At 37.4% G+C, this 19,536-nt stretch overlaps 1 protein-coding gene across 1 annotated transcript; it reads right to left on the bottom strand.

The window, feature by feature from the left end:
• Positions 1 to 486: 486 nt before the first annotated feature.
• Positions 487 to 19,301, bottom strand: ATP6V0D2 (ATPase, H+ transporting, lysosomal 38kDa, V0 subunit d2). Its single transcript, XM_009891867.1, has 8 exons — positions 19,100 to 19,301; positions 12,848 to 13,019; positions 10,805 to 10,983; positions 8,580 to 8,659; positions 6,676 to 6,753; positions 3,184 to 3,360; positions 1,754 to 1,831; positions 487 to 1,203 (listed from the first exon to the last, which is right to left on the bottom strand). Exons 1-8 carry the CDS (start codon positions 19,227 to 19,229, stop codon positions 1,042 to 1,044), a joined length of 1,056 nt encoding a protein of 351 aa, XP_009890169.1. The 5' UTR covers positions 19,230 to 19,301; the 3' UTR covers positions 487 to 1,041.
• Positions 19,302 to 19,536: the final 235 nt, after the last annotated feature.

Genomic DNA, 19,536 nt, shown 5'->3' on the forward strand with positions numbered 1-19,536 from the left:
TATGAGAGGCATAGTCAGCTGAAGATTGAGATTTGCTGTTGTGCAGCCTGAAACTAAGGAGTCATGCAGAAAATCAGTGTGGCCCGTTTCAAAGATGAGAGCAAATATTCTGAATGGAGCACAAAGGCAGAATGTTGATATGGCTTTCAAAATCCTTCCTTTTTCTTCAGCAGAATTAATCTTGTCCTGCTCCAATCTGGCTTCAACTCTTCACTCTATTTTTAGTTACTGATCTTAGCCAGGTCCTCAAATAGCTCAGAGCTGGTGTTGTTTGTGTCTGATGTAAAACTGATACAGACTTGGCTGGTATTTTCATTCATGTTTCATAATCTTCCCTAGTGCATGCATGAAGACAGTGTCTTTGGTGTGCTGGGAGATATTTGTATTGCTGGGGAGTAGATCAGACACCCGTTGCTTGACACTTACAGTGCTCCTCATGTGACCATAAAGGAATAAGTAAGAACATTCTCATGAAAATGAAGTTACTTATTTATATTTAGCTGGAGAGAGGTGTCAGAGTTTGAAAGGTTCAGGAAGGTCTCTCCTGAGATTCCTTAAAGGGAATCTCAGAGTGACCCTGAAGTTTCCCTCTTATTTCTGTGTTAATTCCTTCATACAATCTTGTATGCCATGAAGAAGACCATAAGTGTAAGATAGGACTAGTGGTTTAGTTGGCCCTTTGAGAAAACTCTTAATTCAAAATTAAGCTTTTCAAATGTCATTGATAGAGTTGCTTCCACAAAAGAGAAAGAATATGTATATAAGACCTTGCAGGCAGTTTTTATTGATCAATTAAATTAAAATGTGCACAGTGGGGAACAAATCTACCAACAAAAACTATGAATAAGCCCATTAGTATTTCCTTATAAAGTACTCATGTCTCTAATTACATTACTCTTTCTTACACTCTTGTATATAAGGGGGATCAGAAATACAATTTAAAACATCTGATAAGAATTAACTTTTGAAATAAGATTTTTCTTCTTTTCTGTGAAATAATGCATCTTTTCAGGTATTGCAAGATTATATAAATTGTCAGATTTAGAAAATTGGAATGTAGTTGTTAATTTTGGTTCTGTGTCTCTGAGAAATGCATTCAGCAATCCATACAATATTCCTGCATTCTTGTTCCTTTAACTTTACGTAGGCATAAAATACTCCAAAATGAAACTGGTTGTTGAATGCAAGCACATTAAGCTTTACCTGCGGAAAAGATGAAACAAGTGTCACGATAAAATATTAAAGAAGGCCAATGTGTAGCTTTTATGGTCAAGATTTCTATGTAACTTTGCAACCATGACTATATTGTACTCTTTCTACTCTTTATTGTATTTTTTCTCTTGAGTACGAGTATAATTTAAATGTCATCTGTGGATTAATTTTTGCAATAGAGTACACCAACATTACAGGTAAGTAAAGGACGATGGTGAAATACCTTCTTCAACAGACTATTCAAAAGAAATTTCATTAAGCAGTTTATATGAGATGGCTTTCAGATAGGCTATCAGGGTTGACAGCTCTATTGTGTTGACTATCTTCAGAAGAATGTCCAGGGATTTATTTTATTTTAAAAGGTAAATCCTTCTATTTTAATTCAGCCAAATGTTGACAGCCATAGAAACACTGTGTTCTTGAATACAAAGCTGAATGATGCAGTATAGTAGAATGAAAAGCCTAGTACTTCATTGTTGTTTTAAATGCTATTCCAGGTGGGTAACTTTCATTTTGATATTTTAAGGTTAGAAGCTCTTACCTCATGTTCAAAAAATGCATCTTCCAGTGTCTTTTCTCCAGTGCCACTCCCTACACCTTCAAACACAGCCTTATATTCCTGAAAGCATAGATGATAACCCAATGGAAATAAGGTACTTTTGCATTCTGTGCAGCACAGATACCTTACATTACTTTATTAATTAATTTATGTTAAGTAATCCTTCTTTATAGAAGAACTCATGTATAGATTAAAATTCTACATAAATCAAAAGTTAAAAGCATATAGTCAGCAAAAGAAAGAAAAATCGCATTTGTTCTTGTATTTCTTACTGTCATTTCCTACAACTTAAAGTAATTTACTGAAGGGACTAAAAGAGACTTTTAGTAGAATGACACCTGACCTTTCACTCCTTTGGACAGAGAGCACTGAAGTTCTTGTACAAATAGCATCCATCAGAGCCAGAGCAGTAAATAGAGCCAAGACCCTGAACTCTGATCCTCACATGGCTGCTCATTTTATTTCCAGTAGTCAACTGGATTTGCTTTATCTGCATTAATATTGTATCTAAATCCATTGGTCTGATGTGTCATCCTGGAATATTCTGTGCAGATATATTTGACTTCATTTCTTACATGTTACATTTCTGTGCAATTTGCTTGTCTGTATTTGTTTCGTTTTTCCTATAAAATAGCAGTGCAGCATAGGTCTAGTACAGTGGTTCCCAAATTCATCTGAGTATCCCACCATCACGTGAATAGACTTGCTCTATACCACATTGGCATGGTGACACATGCTTCTAACATTCTGCTTATGCACAGGAACAGATGTACATTTCCAGCTTTGTTTCTTCAGTGGGAAAAGCAATGGCCCAGGCATCATTTTATTTTGTGTACCTGCTTGGAGGTAGCTTAAATATTACAGGTAGTCAGAGTACCACAGTTAGTTCATAGAGCAAGTGTTGCATATTGATTCGTCTTTAATAACAGCAGTAGTTGCATCCATATTAACAACTTCATCTACTTCTTTGATTTAATCAGTGATTTAGAGAGAACTTTTCAGAAGGGTATTTTTACAGTACACTAGCAATAAATCATGTTTGCACTCATCTGTGACGTGAATTGTTTGGCCAGCTCACTTTAAAATGACTTATGCTTTTGCTCCAAAATCTTGGAGGCAGCAGCTGTGAAGTGAAACCCAATTTGGGGAGGGTTAATAAAATAGGGAGAGCTTTATTTACTGGAATATGATTTGGTCTCAGAGGAACTTTGTATCGCACTAAGGTAATAATATGTCTTCATATCAAAGACCTTTGATTCCATATTTATGAGATCTTTTGTATCTTTGCTGAATTTTTTTCTCTCTCAAAAATGCTTTTAACTTACGTGAATAATCTTTAAAATTTTGCTGACATCAAGAGATATTAAGTATATTTATTTTGGCTTTTTGCTTTAAGAAATTAGATTACATACTGCATAGTAATCTGCAACACACTTCACTTGCTCGTAGTCATCTGCATTGGCCAACAGATGTAAGCCTTCTGGATACAGTTTTCCACAGGTTGGATACAGCTTCTCTCGGTCATCTTTACTCAGCTCAGTGCCAAATGAATTAATGGTGATGATAAAGGCACGTCTGTCTGCCTCAAACTCAATATGCAAAACAAAGAGTAAAGAGGTGTTATTAGAGATCTTATTCCAAATTAAGGTGGAAATATGTTTGGGTTTTTTTCAGTAAGCTACATTGTGGAAACCTAATTAAAAAAAAAGTGGACTACAGCGCATTAGAAACATAACTTATTTTAAAAATTGTAAAACCTTCTTTGCAACTACTTGTTAAATTTTTAACTAGAAAATCAAACAGTGTTTTGCAAGCACAGCTTTTATTTTATGATTTTTGTACTGAAAATACCATCCCTGCTACTTCCTCATTTCCCTACTTAGTTACCGAGATGTTGACAATAAAAAATCTCCTTGCACACCCTTTTGAAGTTATGAAATAATACTCTCAATAATACTATAGGAAAGGACAAAGAATCAATAGTACTGTTCTGACGTAACTCATAGTGCTGTTCAAAGTAAAGGTTGAATGGAAATTCTGAAAAAAAAAGTTTCTGAATGCACATATTTAAAACAATAATTTAATAAGGTGGAGGGGGCTGCTTACTTGCCAAGTTAAAAGTTTTCAAGTGTTTCAAATAACAGTTAATTTTTAACGCAGAGAATCAGAGCCTTTATTTCTTCTGCCAGGTTTAGATGCCTGTAGTATCTGTATTTTCCCTATGGCAGTAGACTAAAAGTCATTCTCATGTCTAGATCTCAGGTTGTTCTTTTGTACAAGGCAAAATTTCAATTGCCATTCTTACAATATGAATTAAAAATGTAATGGTAAATAAAAATAATCCTATTCAATTCTCTCTGATTTAAATCTGTTCTTCTGTCTTGACATCTAAATTGACTATGGTTTTATTTCTTTCCTTTATTACTTACTTTCATGTTATAAAAACAGCAGAGCCCTTGCTAATTGCAGGGGTTACACAGGAGAATCTTCTAAGTGAAGCATATACGATATAGGCCTATTTTATGCAGCTTGTAAAGTTTCTCATGCTGTGATTTTTTGAACTGTTTTAAGCAGAAAGGTACTCTCTTCTGTTGAGTAATAAGACTGCGGTTGCAACACAGTTCTACAGCTTTAGCAGTTAAGCACATATTCAGAGATCCTACTGCTATGTACTGGAACACACTGTAACAGGGACCCAGCTGCCCTCTGGCACTGACTTCAGAGTAAGGAAAATGAGTAAACAATAGAGAAATAACGAGAAGAAAATCAGTGTGCTTGATAAGATTTCTAGCTAATGAATAGCAGGGCCAAATTTCACTTGCTTTATTAATATGAACAGGAGTATCAGCCCTAGTGAAACAGTTTTGGAAGGACAAATGCTTTTTTGTTTTGTTTTGTTCAGCTTGTTAAAGCCACGTAGTATCTAGCTGTTAGATTTGTAATATTTTGTTGGGAAAAAAAGCATGCTCAGATGCAATTGCAACTAATGCTAGGAGGTTTGGGCCCTACTTCTGGTGGCTCCCAGTTTGACAAAATTTGCAGGATCAGTCCCATCCATACAGCCATCTCAGTTCATCAAAATATCAGCACATGAGCTGATAGAGAAGGCAGCCATGAGGTAGTTACTTAGTGACTTGGGCCGTTTGATTGCTGCAGGTAGAGGTGGAGTCACAGGATGACCATTTCCTAAGTGCTTTAGTTCCATATAAGAAACCAAAGTAGCATGTCTGCCACTTGAGGATTAGCGTGGGGCCTTAATAACAGGCACAGCACTAGCTGCAGTGCAGTCATGCAGTTTCCTGCCAGATTTAGGGTTAAATATGCAATGTTTGTTGTCCATGGTGGAAGTGAGATCATCAGTACTTTTAATGTGGAAGGTTGGCACCGTGACTGGTGGTCAAGGAGTTGGGGAGCTAAATACCTCAGCCTCATTCTGATAGGGTCAGGCTGGTAGTCTTACGTATAAGATTACAGAATAAATAGCAAGTATTCTTTTGAATAATTAAACTTTGGCTTTTTGTGAATTCAACCATTAGCAATCTGCTCTATGCATGTCTTCAGATCATTAAAATGTTATAGAAAATGAAATCTTCTGCAGAAAAGTTTATTCTCCTAGCTGACTGACATTAGATGGGGATTTTAAAGCAGCTTATCATAGACCAAACTGTTACCACTAGTACAAAGAGAGTTTTACAACATGCTTAAAGTAATGTTTTAAGTAATCTGCTCTCAGCATTAATTTCTAGATAAAAATGAACTTTCTAAAAAATCTGAATCAGCTGTGGGAAATGTCTTTACCTCTGCCAGCAAACCTCTTGGTTTTTCTTTTTCAGAAAAGAACAGTCAAAATATATAATTTCTGGTCAATTTAACTTGATGAAGAATATTTTCTTTAGAACATAAACTGAAACATTATGATCTGGTTATATAAAATATGAAATTGCATTCCCTTTTAGGACATTGTTTTGTAAGTTGTAATTTAGGGTCATTCTTTCTTCAGGGCTGAGCTCCCAGGGTTATTATCTCTCCCCTATAATGCAAACTCTGATGTCATGAGAGCTCAGTGAAATTTGTTCGGTTTCCAGGATGTGGGTTTTGCTTATCCAGAAAAAAAGACTCCTGGAAGGAAATGGATGACCTGGCTTTCAAACTCTGCAAGGAATTGTGATAAAACGTGGGGCAAAAAAAGAATGGAACTGAATGCTGAGAATTCAATTTTAGAAATTTCTTCATCTTTTATTACAATAACAGATACAAAAATATCATTCGCTACACTGCAGGTGTGCTTTGGGGAGCAGGAGGATAGGAATTTTGTATGCCATGGAAAAAATAAATATTAAACTTCTCTGAGTTAAGACAAAAATAAAACATGGAATGTTTGACTTTTCTGTATGACACTAGTTCCAAAGATCACTCAACTCTAACTTCAAACATTAATTTTCATAGAAAATAATATATAATAATAATAATTTTCAGAGAAACAAACATAATAGTGCCACGAAGCTTAGAGATTATTGATTAGTAAATATACAGTAATGCCAGACCTTAGCTATCCAAGTTAAATTTTGAGCTAGGAGGTGTAAGAATGGTCCACTTTTTTAGTTTTTCTACATAACAGAAAAATGTTAAGGGGCAACAGTATGAGATTAGTGAACCATTTATTTTGCTTTGCTTTCCGTTACAGAAAAATATTAACTGAGACTAACTCCTCCCTGGAAATGGACTAGCTACTTCTCTAGTCAAGAGGTAAAAGTCATCCTAGAATAAAGTCTTCGTTACATCTTAAAAAACAGTTATTATTCAGCGGAGAAGCAAACATTTGACAGAAAACTTTGCAAATGGAGAGAGAAGGAACAGGAAAAACGATGGAGTATTTTCACATACAAAGACTGAATTTTTCTTACCTCAAGAATAGGTCTCATTATTTCTGCTGTAGTACCCCCTTGTTTTTCACAAAATTTATAAAAGGCCTCAAGATAAGACTATATGAAAGAAGAAGAAGAAATGCTATTTAAGACCTGGACCAGCATAGCACATAGTCATGAACCTCATTTTTAAATACTTCCATTATTATATATTCCATTATTATAATTCTACCTATGAATTTAAATTCAAGTACGTGCTTAATTAGTTTGCTACATTGAAAGTTGAAATATTAAAATGCAAATGTCTTCTTATTACCAACATTATCAAAAATTGTTATAGGACAAATATTATGTTTTCTTTGCTCTCTAAAGGAGGAACTTCTTGAGCTCCATTGAGCTTCCACTGCATAATAAGCAGATGGCTGAAGGAAACGGCATTTATAGTGTGGAGGAGGGGACTTGGGAATATGCCATGGCTGTTGGGCCTGCACTGTGAGGATACACAAACTAATCCCTACCGCTCTACCCTAAACCCTGGATTAGGACAGAACAGCAGACAAAGCTTCTGTAATACTAGTCTGCAGAGCCCTCGGGTCTATTAAGGATTCTGTCCTTTGCACCCATTTCAAATACCTGTGCAGGAAGGACCCTAAGTATCTCAGAGATGCTGTTCCCCCTGCCTCTCCACCCCCCGAAATACTGTCTTAGGGAAGATTTATATTATCAAAATGCATTTGCTACAACTTCACACAATCTTGTTTAAAGAAGCTGTCACTAACTGTGCAATTAAGTGAATTTTAAGTAGAGACATCTCAAGGGGGTTCTGCTGCATGGGATTATGCATTAGTTTCTGTATAGTGCTATCTGATAGTAGAGCTGAAACATAATTGATCACACTGACAGCTGAAGCAGAGGAGAAAGGATGTATTAATAATTTAGAAGTGTTTGTAGAATGATCCCCCTGATACTTAGAAGAGCAAGAAGGAAAAAAAAATTGGTTTAATAAGTGTAAATGTATGGCCATCCACACAGGATATGTATGTTATCAAATGGAAAAAAAAGTGTATAGTTTAGTAGTATTGTGAAAGAATTAAAATACTTGGGCATAACTGATGTTGTTTTGAATGAGAGGAAGTAGCAGAATGTTTAAGAATCAAATACTGTCTTGGGAATTTATAAATATCATTTGTAAGACAAACAAGAATTTTTTCTTTCCCCCTAGTGCAATCACATCACTGTAAGAATGCTTCCTGCAGTCTGGGGCATCCACTGTGAAAGAAAGATAACAAAGAATTTGGAGGGAATGTTCCAGGAGGAACCATTAACAGAATGAAATATGTATAGCCTTTAAAGAGGCCATCCTAAGAGTATTGACCTGTGTGCTAATATTTGTAAAGTACTTTGAAAATGCAAGGCACATGTCAGATGCTACAGCAGTGTGCTGTAGCAATGCTATAGATAATTTAAAAAGGAAGAAAATTATACAAACCCCTTAAGTAAAAAAAATGTTCGCTAGGCTCAAAGCAATTAGACCTTTTCAGACCACATCTACCTTTTATAAATAAAAATAAATGTTAGCCAAAAACCTGTCTAGGCTTACTTAGGAGCTAACAGTTCCGTGGCATTTGGTGGATAACTGAGTTATTCATAAACAAATGGATCTGGATATTAGCCTGACATCTAAAGCATTTTCATTAATGAGATATTAAATTAGAATTTGGATGCAGACCTAAAATTTGAAAACTCTCCAAACAGTGGAGCAGAAATGAAAGGAGCTGGATTTGATTCCTGGACTTGTCATCATCCAGGTGACCTTAGACAGCTTGCTTTATCTCACCATGCTTCTGTTTCCCCATCCATAAACCAGGGTTAATGATACTGACCTCCTTTTCTGAGGTACTTTGAAAACCCCCAGGTATTATCGTTAGGTTGCAAGAACTTGCCTTGTACAGTTTGTTGCGCATTATTTCAATGTTCATTTCATCCAGGTCATTTTCAGACAAGCAGTCTTGAAAGAAAGCAGCTGAAAACAGAGTTCATTATATTGCAGTATAAGTCTACATGCTAATAATATGCAACTCTTGTCTATTGCCATTCGCCAGTGTGCGAGCAGGGATCTGAGGTTTCTGTTGTACAAGAAAGAGTGATATAACAGAGAGGAAGAGAAATCCTCTTGATTTCCCCCTTATCCTCCTACTCCCTCCTTTTTAATGAGAATGTGAGGGGAATCAATCAGTGCCGCAGCCAGAGTCCACATCTCCAGAGAAAATCAGATGGGAAATGCTAATGAAAGCCCTAATCTTCTCTGAAGTATATGGTTTGGGCATTAGGGGGATTTTCTAGTGAGGAACATGAAAGATAATTTTTGCCTTAAATCATGCAGGTATTCTGCACTCGTTAAGGAGAATCCTTGTTCCTATTTTCCCTCTTCCTCTTTGGGTATGTCTGTCATGGGGGAAAGGCAACAGGTTGCAGCGAGTAATGGGCACAAGCTTTGACCTTGGCCATCTGTGCTTCCAGGTTGTCTGCAAAACTGGCTAAGGGGCAAGCTTTTGAACAGAGGATGAAGTTCATTTGTGCAGCTGGACCACTTAAAAATACTGTATTCATAACTGACAGAAGTATGCCAATCCCTCACCGTTCCTTAGCTATGGCAGTGGGGCAGACCAGTGCTGCACAGCTGGGACTGTTGTCTCAAACAGTGGCAATGGAAGATGGTATTTAGGGAAAGCGTGACCATGTTTCTTGGTCTTCTCCCTTCCTACTCTTCCAGCATCCAGATTTTGGATGAAGAAACAAGTTTTCTGCTGGGATTTGTTCTTCTAAAGGATTTGGTAAGCAGCATTTTGTAGCTCACTGTAGACAAACCGCTACAGCCGAGCCCCTCGGCCGAGCTGGTGGTGCCTCTGGGAAAGGTATTTAAGAAAGGGCAAAAACCACAGGATATAGAGAGGAGGAGGGAAAAAAAAATCTTGAGAAACAGCAGAAGGAATGCTGAGTTCAGAGAAGGAGGAGGAGTCATTCCATGGCTCTGGAGCGGGTACTCCCTGCTGCCTGTGGAGGACCTGTGGTGGAGCGGATACTCCTGAGAGGAACGGCAGCCCCTGGAGAGCCCATGCCAGAGCAGAGGATAAGTGTGAGGAGGAGGGAGTGGCAGAGAGAATCTGCCATGTATTGACTGCAAATTCCCCCCACTCCGTGTGCCACTCGTGTCCCCTCCAAAGGGACTGAGTGTAACCTGCAAAGGGGCGAAGGAGAGGAGTCTGGAGAGAAGGAGTGGCAACAGGGGGAGGAAAGGTGTTTTCCCATGCCTGTCTGTTTTGCCTGCACCAGTACTCTGTAGGTGATCTCAACCCATGAGCTCCTTTTTCTCCCCTGTTTTCTCCCCCGTTGTGCTGGGAGCAGGGGGTGAGCGTATGGCTGGGTGGGAGTCTGTTTTCTGTCTGGGGCCAACACACCACCCCTTCTTGAGAAGCAGAACCCAAACCCCCTCACAGTACTCAGGATGAGGGCACACAGTGGTTTCAAGTATGTTCAAATCCATCTAGTTCCATCGTATTCTCAGGAGCCTTCCCAGCAGTGCCCCACAGCTTGTTAGTTTTTGTTCCTGTTGGCTGCTGCAGCACATTGAGCAGTTTCATCCCAATTTCAGAATGCAACATTCCCAACCCTCATTCTGTTTTGCTTTTAGATTTAGCTCTTCAAAATAAGGATTTTCTTTGTGTTTGAGTCATGCCCAAATCCCAAAAGGGAATCTAGGTTCTGCCACAACATCTAATATTTATTAGTGACTGTCTGCTTCTTGATCCTTAGTGAGGGATAGGCAAGACTTCATCTTACATTTTTTAATTATAGATGCAGGTGTTGAAATAAAAATCTGAATGCTCTAAATCAGTGGCTACTTTGGATATAAAAGATATCAATTACACTTCTTGAGTAGCATGTTTTCTCTGTGTCTGCTACCCAAGGTTGATAGAGAAGCTGTTAATAAATGTTACTTGAAAATGTCCTGAACACCACTTCAGAAGTGTTTGATGCCCACTTCATGTTTTGTGTTACCAAAATACAACATATCCAGTGGAAAACATGCTACTCTGTCTGAGATATTCTTAAGAATACAGGAAGAGTAGTTTCAAGAAGCAAATAAGAAATAATTTAGTGTTCCTACCTAATGGTGTGTCAACCAGAATTGCATTGAACAGCTCAGTGGGGTTTGAGGCAATGCTGACTGCTTCCATTTGCTCAAAGCTCCCCAGTGGATGGCACTTGGGAACAAGTTCAGCTATGGGCCGCTGATGTAATGTGCCAGTTATTAGAAGAATTACGTTGTCAATCATATAGCTGTATCTGTATTTGAAAGAGAAAGTAAAAGAAATTTATCTTTATAATGAATTTTCCTTTGAAAAAACACAAACCCAAGATTTTTGAACACTGGTAAGTACTAGAGTTAGAAATGACCACAGTTCTTGCAGGTTTGTATGTTCACTCTGTATCACTGTCTCAGCAAAAATAAACAGAAGTATTTAAATAGCAAGTAAGTAATGCAGTACTAGTTTTAAACCGCACGGCTGGTTTGGAAAAGAGACATTTATAGAAGAGGAAACTGAAACATGAATATAATAAGCATAACAGCTGTGTAATGTAGATTCGCTATAACAAGTGACAATGAGTGGTATCAAAAAGCAAATCACCTGAGCTAGCAGCTTCTCTAGTTTGGGATTTTGTTATTTCATATAGGCCCTCTGGACAGAGAAGAATTGTGTGGGAATCTTGGCACTAAAACTGTAGAGTTCATGCAGATGGACCAATCTTAGGGCTTTCTTCTCACTCAGCTTTCAATGCCCTCCCATGAGGAAACTAAGAACAGGTTCTCACAGATTTCTTCTTTGTTGGTAAAAGTTTTCTTTTCCGTTTTCTATCAGCTTCTTACTAGTTTTACTGTCAGAGAGGCTGATAAGAGTTTTGTTAGTGACTTGGAAATGTGAAAGCTATTCCCTTGGGATGCTTATAATGAGGATGCAAGTCTTCAGCTTGTGTTGTTGATTCAGAACACAGCAAGAGACATACAGGGATTAATATGGTCTTACACAAAATCTGGGAGGGCGCTCAGGGACCTGGTGAAATGTAGTTCAATGATTTAATAAAATTGCGTTAAATATCTTAAACTAATGTCTCCATTATTAAAAAACAACAGTGTGTGGCGATTGTGCATACACATTTATACATGCATGTCAATCAGAGTGCGAAAAGGGGTGCCATAATTTTCATATTTTCACTTTCATTTCTCTGAAGCAAGAGGTAAACATTGTATGCCTCAGGTCAGAGCTGTCGTAGCGCAGTCTTTAAAAACCTGTTGATACATTCACCTAAAACTGGTCAGCTACACCTGACACACCCCCTCCAAAAAAAAATAATGATACTTTATTTTGCTTTTATGCTCCTTAAAGGTAAGCTGAACAGTCTAGTGTTCTTGTTATAATATATTAAAAAGATAAGATCAAGGGGAGTTAGGTAAAATATCCTGCTGATATTTCACTAATCCATGTTGTTATACTGTTATAAAGTAGATCCCTGTTCTTAGTGTTGTTTAAGCCATTCATTTACAGGTGTTATCTGTTTATAACTGTGTTGAGGTCAGAACTTTCTCTTCATCTGGCATCAAACAGCACTTGTATTTTTTAAAAAAAGCTACTTGGAACTAAGTATACACAATATACACAACATAAAGTTTTTCTTTTTCTAATGTTCAAATGGCATAAAATGGTAGAGGTATGATGTGTTGCCTTTCCTCCTTTAAAAAAAGTCTAGAATTTGCCACATGCCTAGGAATTAAGTCCCTGCCCTGTACATCATGAAATTGCTAATCTTGCATGAGTCACCCCCACAAACTTCAGTTTTGCAAGTTCTTTGACTAAAACGATGTTTGAAAATGGTAACTGTTTTTCTCAATCTCTACCATTCCTCCTGCCACTGTAAACAGCAAAAATCTAATTCTGTTCTTTAAAATAAGTAGTTGCAAAGACAACAGGTCTTCGTATATATATATTTTCAGAACTTACATCAGCAAATAAAGTATGTAAATGTTTCAGTATAAAAGTTTTTTTGCTATTTATGAAACAATAGAAATTTATGAAGCATTTACACTGTTTTAACTTTTAGCTGTGCTTTTGCTTTGAGTCTATGTGATAAGCTATGTGGTAACATTACTTACGTGATAAAATTCAGAAAAGTGGCAAGCGGTTCAAAAGCATGGTTTCTAAAGTAATGAAATTCCGTGAGTAGTTTTGTTTTCAGTTTATCATCAATGGTGGAAATAGTGAGAGGGCCGGTTTCATTAGCCAAGAAGTTGCCATAGTCTGTAGTCTGTAGATGTAACTTCAGATCTGAAATTAGTTTCAAGGAAGAACATGTCATTATACTGTCTACAAACCAAATAAATAATAAAAAAAAACTTTTTAAATGTTCATTTCCAACATTATATTTTCATATTAAGGGCCTGATGATACTTTGTTGAAAAGGTTTTGCCATAGATTTAACACAGAGTAAATGCATAATTGTTGTAAATTTGTACTGCCTTCTATCAGTAAGGGTCACTGCATGCCACAGGAAAGCACAAATAATTTACACCTTTGTCAGAAGTTTCACTGGCAACTTTAGTTTCCAGCCATACCGGGCACAGTGTTAATTACTGCTGTCCCGAGCCTCTTCTCAGTCAGGTTTATTCAATGTTTGGATTTCTCTGATTTATTCAGGGCACCACTCTTGCGCTGTTATAATACATCAGTTGGTTTGTCTCCTGCATTCCTATGGACTGTTATGTATCAAAAGGAATCATCCTTTAACTTTATTAAGATCTTAAATTTTCACATGAAACACTTAAATATCAGGTGGGACTATAATCTTACGTTACCAGGCTGCCTGAGGAAGAGGAGAGAACATATCTTGCCTGGCTCAGATTCTGGGCTTCAAATGGCTTCTGCAGTGGAACACTTCAAAGGGCACAGTTACACTCTTAGCATTTCTGGTTGGGCTTTGTCTGATTTATGGCTGTTACTACCAGACCCTAAGAAACCCTGTTCCAGAAACTTGGGTTACCGTGATATATTCTGTCTGAGCTCCCGACCCTGATAACTGAGGAAAATAGGTTGATAAGACAACAAAGTTGAAAGAAGGTTTTGTAATATCAAAGAATTAATTTGACAAATTTCCTCTGCTAGCCATTTTCCACCATGAAGCAAAAGTAAGGATTTGAGTCAGTTCTTAGTGTTCAAAGCAGTTTAACATTTCCTTTTAGAAAAGCCCCTGCTACATTACATAATTGTGTTCAAATGCTATATTAAAACTACTGTAAATTATGGATTGGGATAATGTTACATGGTTTGGGCATTCATACCGATTAGATTTCCAGATAAAATCTGAAGTGATATTTAGGGAAAAGGACAGCAACACTCCCACTGACTGAAAAAAAAGGTGTACCTGTAAGGGGAATTAATATGCAGTTAGCAAGGTGTGCATTTAATGGTACAGTAGCTACTCTTTCCTAATTCCCCATGTGTATACTTTCTTAGTATGCAATAAGGTTGCCTACACTGTGACTTAAAGCAAAAGAACTGGTACATTGCAAATTCAGACTCCTACGTCTAGCACTCTAAATTACTGAGAGAGAATCTTGAGAGTTTTCTATGCAGTTTAGCTGCCACTTGAGCTCATTTTAGCAATTACTTCAACAGACATAGGACATCCTTACTCAGCTAGCTTTCTGGAACTGTGAGCATTTCTCTAGACCTTCCTGCAATAGACTGAACTTATGCTACTGATGTAAGCTAATTGCTTCTTAAGATTATATAGGTGATCACAAAACTGTTGATAAGAGAAGGCGGAGGTACTTGGCCTTTCAATGGTCAGAGCCAGATACTACGAAATAGTCATAGTTTCAGTACAGGCTTCCAGGTAGGAATAAGAAAGAGAATCCAAATCTGAAAGAGGAAAACCACTTAATTCAAGAAAGAAAGATAGGTAAGAGAGATGAAGAGAGAAATAAAAATGCAGAATTATGCACATAAATAAGTCTAAATATGTAAGACCAACTTTTAAAAAAATCACTAATATTTTCATATCACATCTACGTTTCCTGTGAAAACTGATCATTTTTACTTTCTGTTTTTATTGCAAAGGAAAAATACTTGGCATATGTTAACCACTGTAAATGTCACACTGTAAATGCATTTCAAACACAGTGGTTTTCAGGGGTTTAACACCTAAAAAAACCCCAAATATCAGCCCCAAGTATTGACCATTCTGAAGTGTAACATCATCACGAGATGAACAGAAACCAAACCTAACGGATTGAGGGTAGTTTGACAAGACTGTGTTACTTTCCTCAGTTCTCTCATTGACTGAGTGGCTTGAAAATCCATGCCTTAGCATAAGGCATGAAAAATATTAGCTATAATACATTAAACAGCCCCACCTGGCTCTCAAAAACCATGGAGGAAATACTATGCCCAGGAATATTTGATTTATGACCCTGTCACTTCCGTGGCTTGCTTTAGAGAAGTATTTCTTCTGAACGATTTAATAAATGCCAGTATGCATACTGTATGTAAGAAACAATATTCAACCTTATCTTATGTCCTTGGCCAAAACAATAGAGAAAATAGTCATCCACAAGCTCCAGTACCATACAATATCAATCAGGAATGTCATAATTAGATCGCACACCACGACAGAGTTCAGTGCAGCTCAGGGACTGCTCTGCTGGTCTCAATGATGGCTTGGCATCATGACTGTTGGCATAAATAAGACCCGGGAGCTAACACAGTCCGACACTTGCACTAGTGACATGACTTCATGACCTGGCAGGAGTAGATGGCTGAACATTACAGGGGCCTCAGACATTCCTGTTCACCAAAACTTTTTAGTGATGGTGGCTGCTTCTTTTCTCAGGGGCTTTTGGAGACCTACACAAGACCCTGAGCTTTTCAGCATGTCCACAAGATCCCTAGGAGAGAATATTCCTGTATTTCAGCTGTCAGTATTATTGCCATCCATCTGCACCATGTATTTCCTCATGCAGTTAAATGCAGGAAAATCTTATGTATGACTTTAAATAATATCATTTTAAATCACATGATTTTAGCTACAAGTGAACAGCAAATAAACACAATTAACAGTATGTCTAAAGTGAAGTAATGTGCAGAGAGAGGCTAGTTTAAGATGAACGCAGTTAAGACAGGAATGGTGCTGATCAGAAACAAGGAGTATTGCGAGAACTCAAACAAAGCGTTAACCTGGTCTCTCAGCATCGAGCACGTGGAGTCTTGTCTGACTCCTCTCTCTGATAGCCAGCTACCAGTTTTCAGTTACACTGTTATTTCAGCTACCGTGCGCTGGCATGTCCTGGCTTTGGCAAGTTGTGTGAACTGATTTCGGTGATGTTGATGGGAGCAAAGCTGGGCTGCTTGTCCTTCTGTGACCTAGTCTCCCTTCTAAAGAACAGTGAGTAGTCTTTCCATCACACAAGGAAGCAGGAAAAGAATGAAGCACTGAACTTAACCCTCCCCCATACTCTACTTCAAAGACTGTCAGCGGGGTTCCTCTGGGGATCCCATTCCACTGAAACCGATGATGCCATTGGGCCAAACTAGTAGGATGCCTCATTGCAGGGATTTCAGCCAGTATTGCAGTCCACAAGGTAGCTCCATGGAAATTATTATTCAAATAAGCCCCAAAGGATGTCTAAGTTAAGCAGAAGGCCTCTTCTCCTCTCTGTGTGGCCCTGAATTGAGAGGACAAAGTGGTATCGTAAGTCAATTAGCATCCTCCTTTTTTTCTTTCCCTCTCACTGTTCTACTTACTCTGTGATTATCAAGCAGATGTAAAGCACTAACCTACAGTTTTTCTTGTGGTTCTTCTGTACTGACATTATGGTTTCCCCTCTAGAGATATCAAAACCACTTTGAAATTAAAAGATCTTTTTGATTCTATTTATGGATTACTTGGGGTGGTTTTGATTTTGTTTCTGCTTGTTTGTTTTAGCATATTTATAATATTTTTAACTTAGACCGGTTTTTGTGGACTGGTGCTATGCCACAGAATAGAGTGGGGTAAATTTATTACCTTTTAATGTGAAGACACAAACTGAAGGCACTATTGGACAAGCACTTTAGTACTACGGTACAAATCCACACGCTGGATCTTTAAATTGGCAACAAAATAAAATGTATGCATAAAGCTCAATTTTTCACGTTAGAGGTGAGGGTCCGTGCTTTTGGTGCACTGTACACTCATGGCGCGAGTTCAATATTACAGCATCCTATGTGTGCAGAGAGATAAGTGGATTAAGCCTCATGTATAAATTCAAGAATTCTCATATTTTCATTATAAATAATACATTTGGTAGATAACTGGTGGGAATCTGTTAGCTGTCTAAAAGAAGTAGAAAAAGTTACAGTGGAGAGATGTAGCTGAACAGAGAAAAAAGGGAAGTGGTAGTGGGTAGTAGAGATGTGCTTGTAGGCGAGTTGATGAAGGCTGTTGCTTCTGTTGCTGAAATAATTTGCATTCTAAAATTGAATGAACATTAGAAAGAAGAAGGTTCAAAAATAAAAGAAGTCATTGTTCTTTCTACTACAAATCTTACTTAGAAAAGGATTTTATCTCCCTATTGTGATCTGTCCATCGGTTGCATGCTCTTAATAATGTTGAAGGGTTATGTATCTCAGAAATGTTTGAAGTCTACTTCCTGGTTGCAAATAACTTTCTTGTAGCATGAATTAAAATTTAGATAGTTTTCTTAACTGTTCTTGACATGAGCAGGTATTTTTTCTGGAAAGGATGAGGGAAACCTTTTTTCTTGTATGTTTTAAAAAATATTTAAGCCTGTGTATTTTCATCTTATTCAGAAGTAGCCAGGATTTTATGGTGTTTTTTTCTTCATGGAGCTTTTGATGACATCCTTTATTGATGGAGTAAGAACAAAGTTTAATAATTCCATCATTCTGTCCTTTGTGTCTTTTATAGATGTTTGAAGCTCTATTAGCTTTTTCTGAAGTCTGTATATTCATGGAGCAGGAGTTTTTGAATTAAGCACTTAAATATGTTAACTTAAATGTTATCAAGAGTGTTTGTAGAGTCTTTTAAGTCACATAGATCACAACTGCTGGTACAAATAAGTTACGGAAACTGTTGATTTTGTCCAGCTGACATAAGAAATAGATTTCAGTTCTCAGAGTAAGTGTATACATGTGTTCTGTGTGTCTAAACCGACAGTGTATGAAAAGGAGAGCTGATACAGCTCTGCAGCTTATCGGCTGCAGTAGGTACATGCACTTGTTCAGTTGAACAGTCTGTAGAACCCATCGACTGTGCTGACAATCTCTTTAACTATGAGAGGAACTTCATCCTGATGACAGGTAAATACTTGCATGTATCTATTTAAATGTATGTGTTTTAATCTGCAAGATGACTAGCAAGCGACTTTCCCAGACTTATGTTGTTATTATATTAAGTCAGACAGCCTCAAAACTCCGTTGTATGTGGGGATCATCAGGTTCTGCACTTCTGATTTCCCCAAATCCATTACTGCATACACAATTCAACCAATGCTTAAAACAGAGTGAGCTTGTTATTTCTCCTTGTTCCTTTTTCAAATTAGTCTAATATACTGCATCTTATAGAAATTATTTCAATGTACAATCATAGCTTTTATTTTGGAGTCAGGGAGAGAAACTTTATGTTCCTTTAGAAAGGTGATTTTTTTTTCTGTCGCTTTTTTTCCTGCCAAGTGTCTAGAGGTATGTCATATGATTCTTTGTACAAGTCTGTCTTCATCAGGCTGTGACCAGTCTTGGCCACAGAAGGCTGTTTTGGAAACTAGTATGTGTTCTCTTTATTACTGTGGCAAAGTCACCTTGAAAAGAGCTTTTTTTTTTTTTAAGCTTGAGAATAGTGCAGTTTTATCTTTGTGAAGTCTAGTTTTCTCTTTCTGGTACGCAGAATGTCCTCCACTGCCCTAAAAATCATGAAGTAATAAAGTACTAAAAATTGTATCTTTTATATAGAAACTCAGAGCCAACTGGTAAGCTTTTAATAAGATTTTCAAACTATTTTATCCATCTGAAATGATATGAAACTTCTTATAGTTGAACAGTTCTATAGCGTGGTTAAAATCTGTGAGAAGGTTACCAATCTCCAGAGGAACTCTATGGATGAGATTTCCAAACCTTATCAGTAAACTAGAAAATCCCATCACTTGTATTGCTTTGCAAATCACAGTCTGTACAATCCTAGGGTGATTTCTATGGAAAGCTATTAACTTAAATATGAGAACAATTCTTCAAAGGACATCAGGGTTATCTCTGTTTTTTAAGATAAGCTTTCAATACTTCAGTCTTTACCTTGCCTTCTTCAGAGGTCTAAGCAACAATATTTCTTCCTACATAAAATAAACCAGCAGACTTACCTTCTAGTGTCTCGCACTGTGCTAAATTGACATAGTCCGCACTTGTCAGGATCCCGGCTTTGAACCCTCGGACCAGACCCTCCAAGTAGCCATGGTCCACATTGAAGTAAAACTCTGAGTATCCCGGCATGGAGAAAAGGAGATTTAATCTCTTTGCTGGATACTTGGTGGTACTGAATATCTGTCACTCGCTGTTTTCCTCTTCTTTGGAAGGAATGACAAATAGTCACTGATTTCCCGCCAGCCTATGATTGTGTTTTACCAACTGGTTTCTTCCTGTTACTTGCTCCTAGTGTACTTCCAGTACAGTTGATGCTTACACAACAGACAGCTGGCAAATCCAACTCCCTCCTGTCAGAACCAGAAAATGAACCTACTATTGTTGAAAGAGACGCAAAAAAGGAAGTATAAGATTTAACCATTTCTTAACAAGAATG

This window comes from Charadrius vociferus, unplaced genomic scaffold (genome assembly GCF_000708025.1).
Source record: "Charadrius vociferus isolate BGI_N301 unplaced genomic scaffold, ASM70802v2 scaffold15, whole genome shotgun sequence".
Taxonomy (NCBI): domain Eukaryota; kingdom Metazoa; phylum Chordata; class Aves; order Charadriiformes; family Charadriidae; genus Charadrius; species Charadrius vociferus.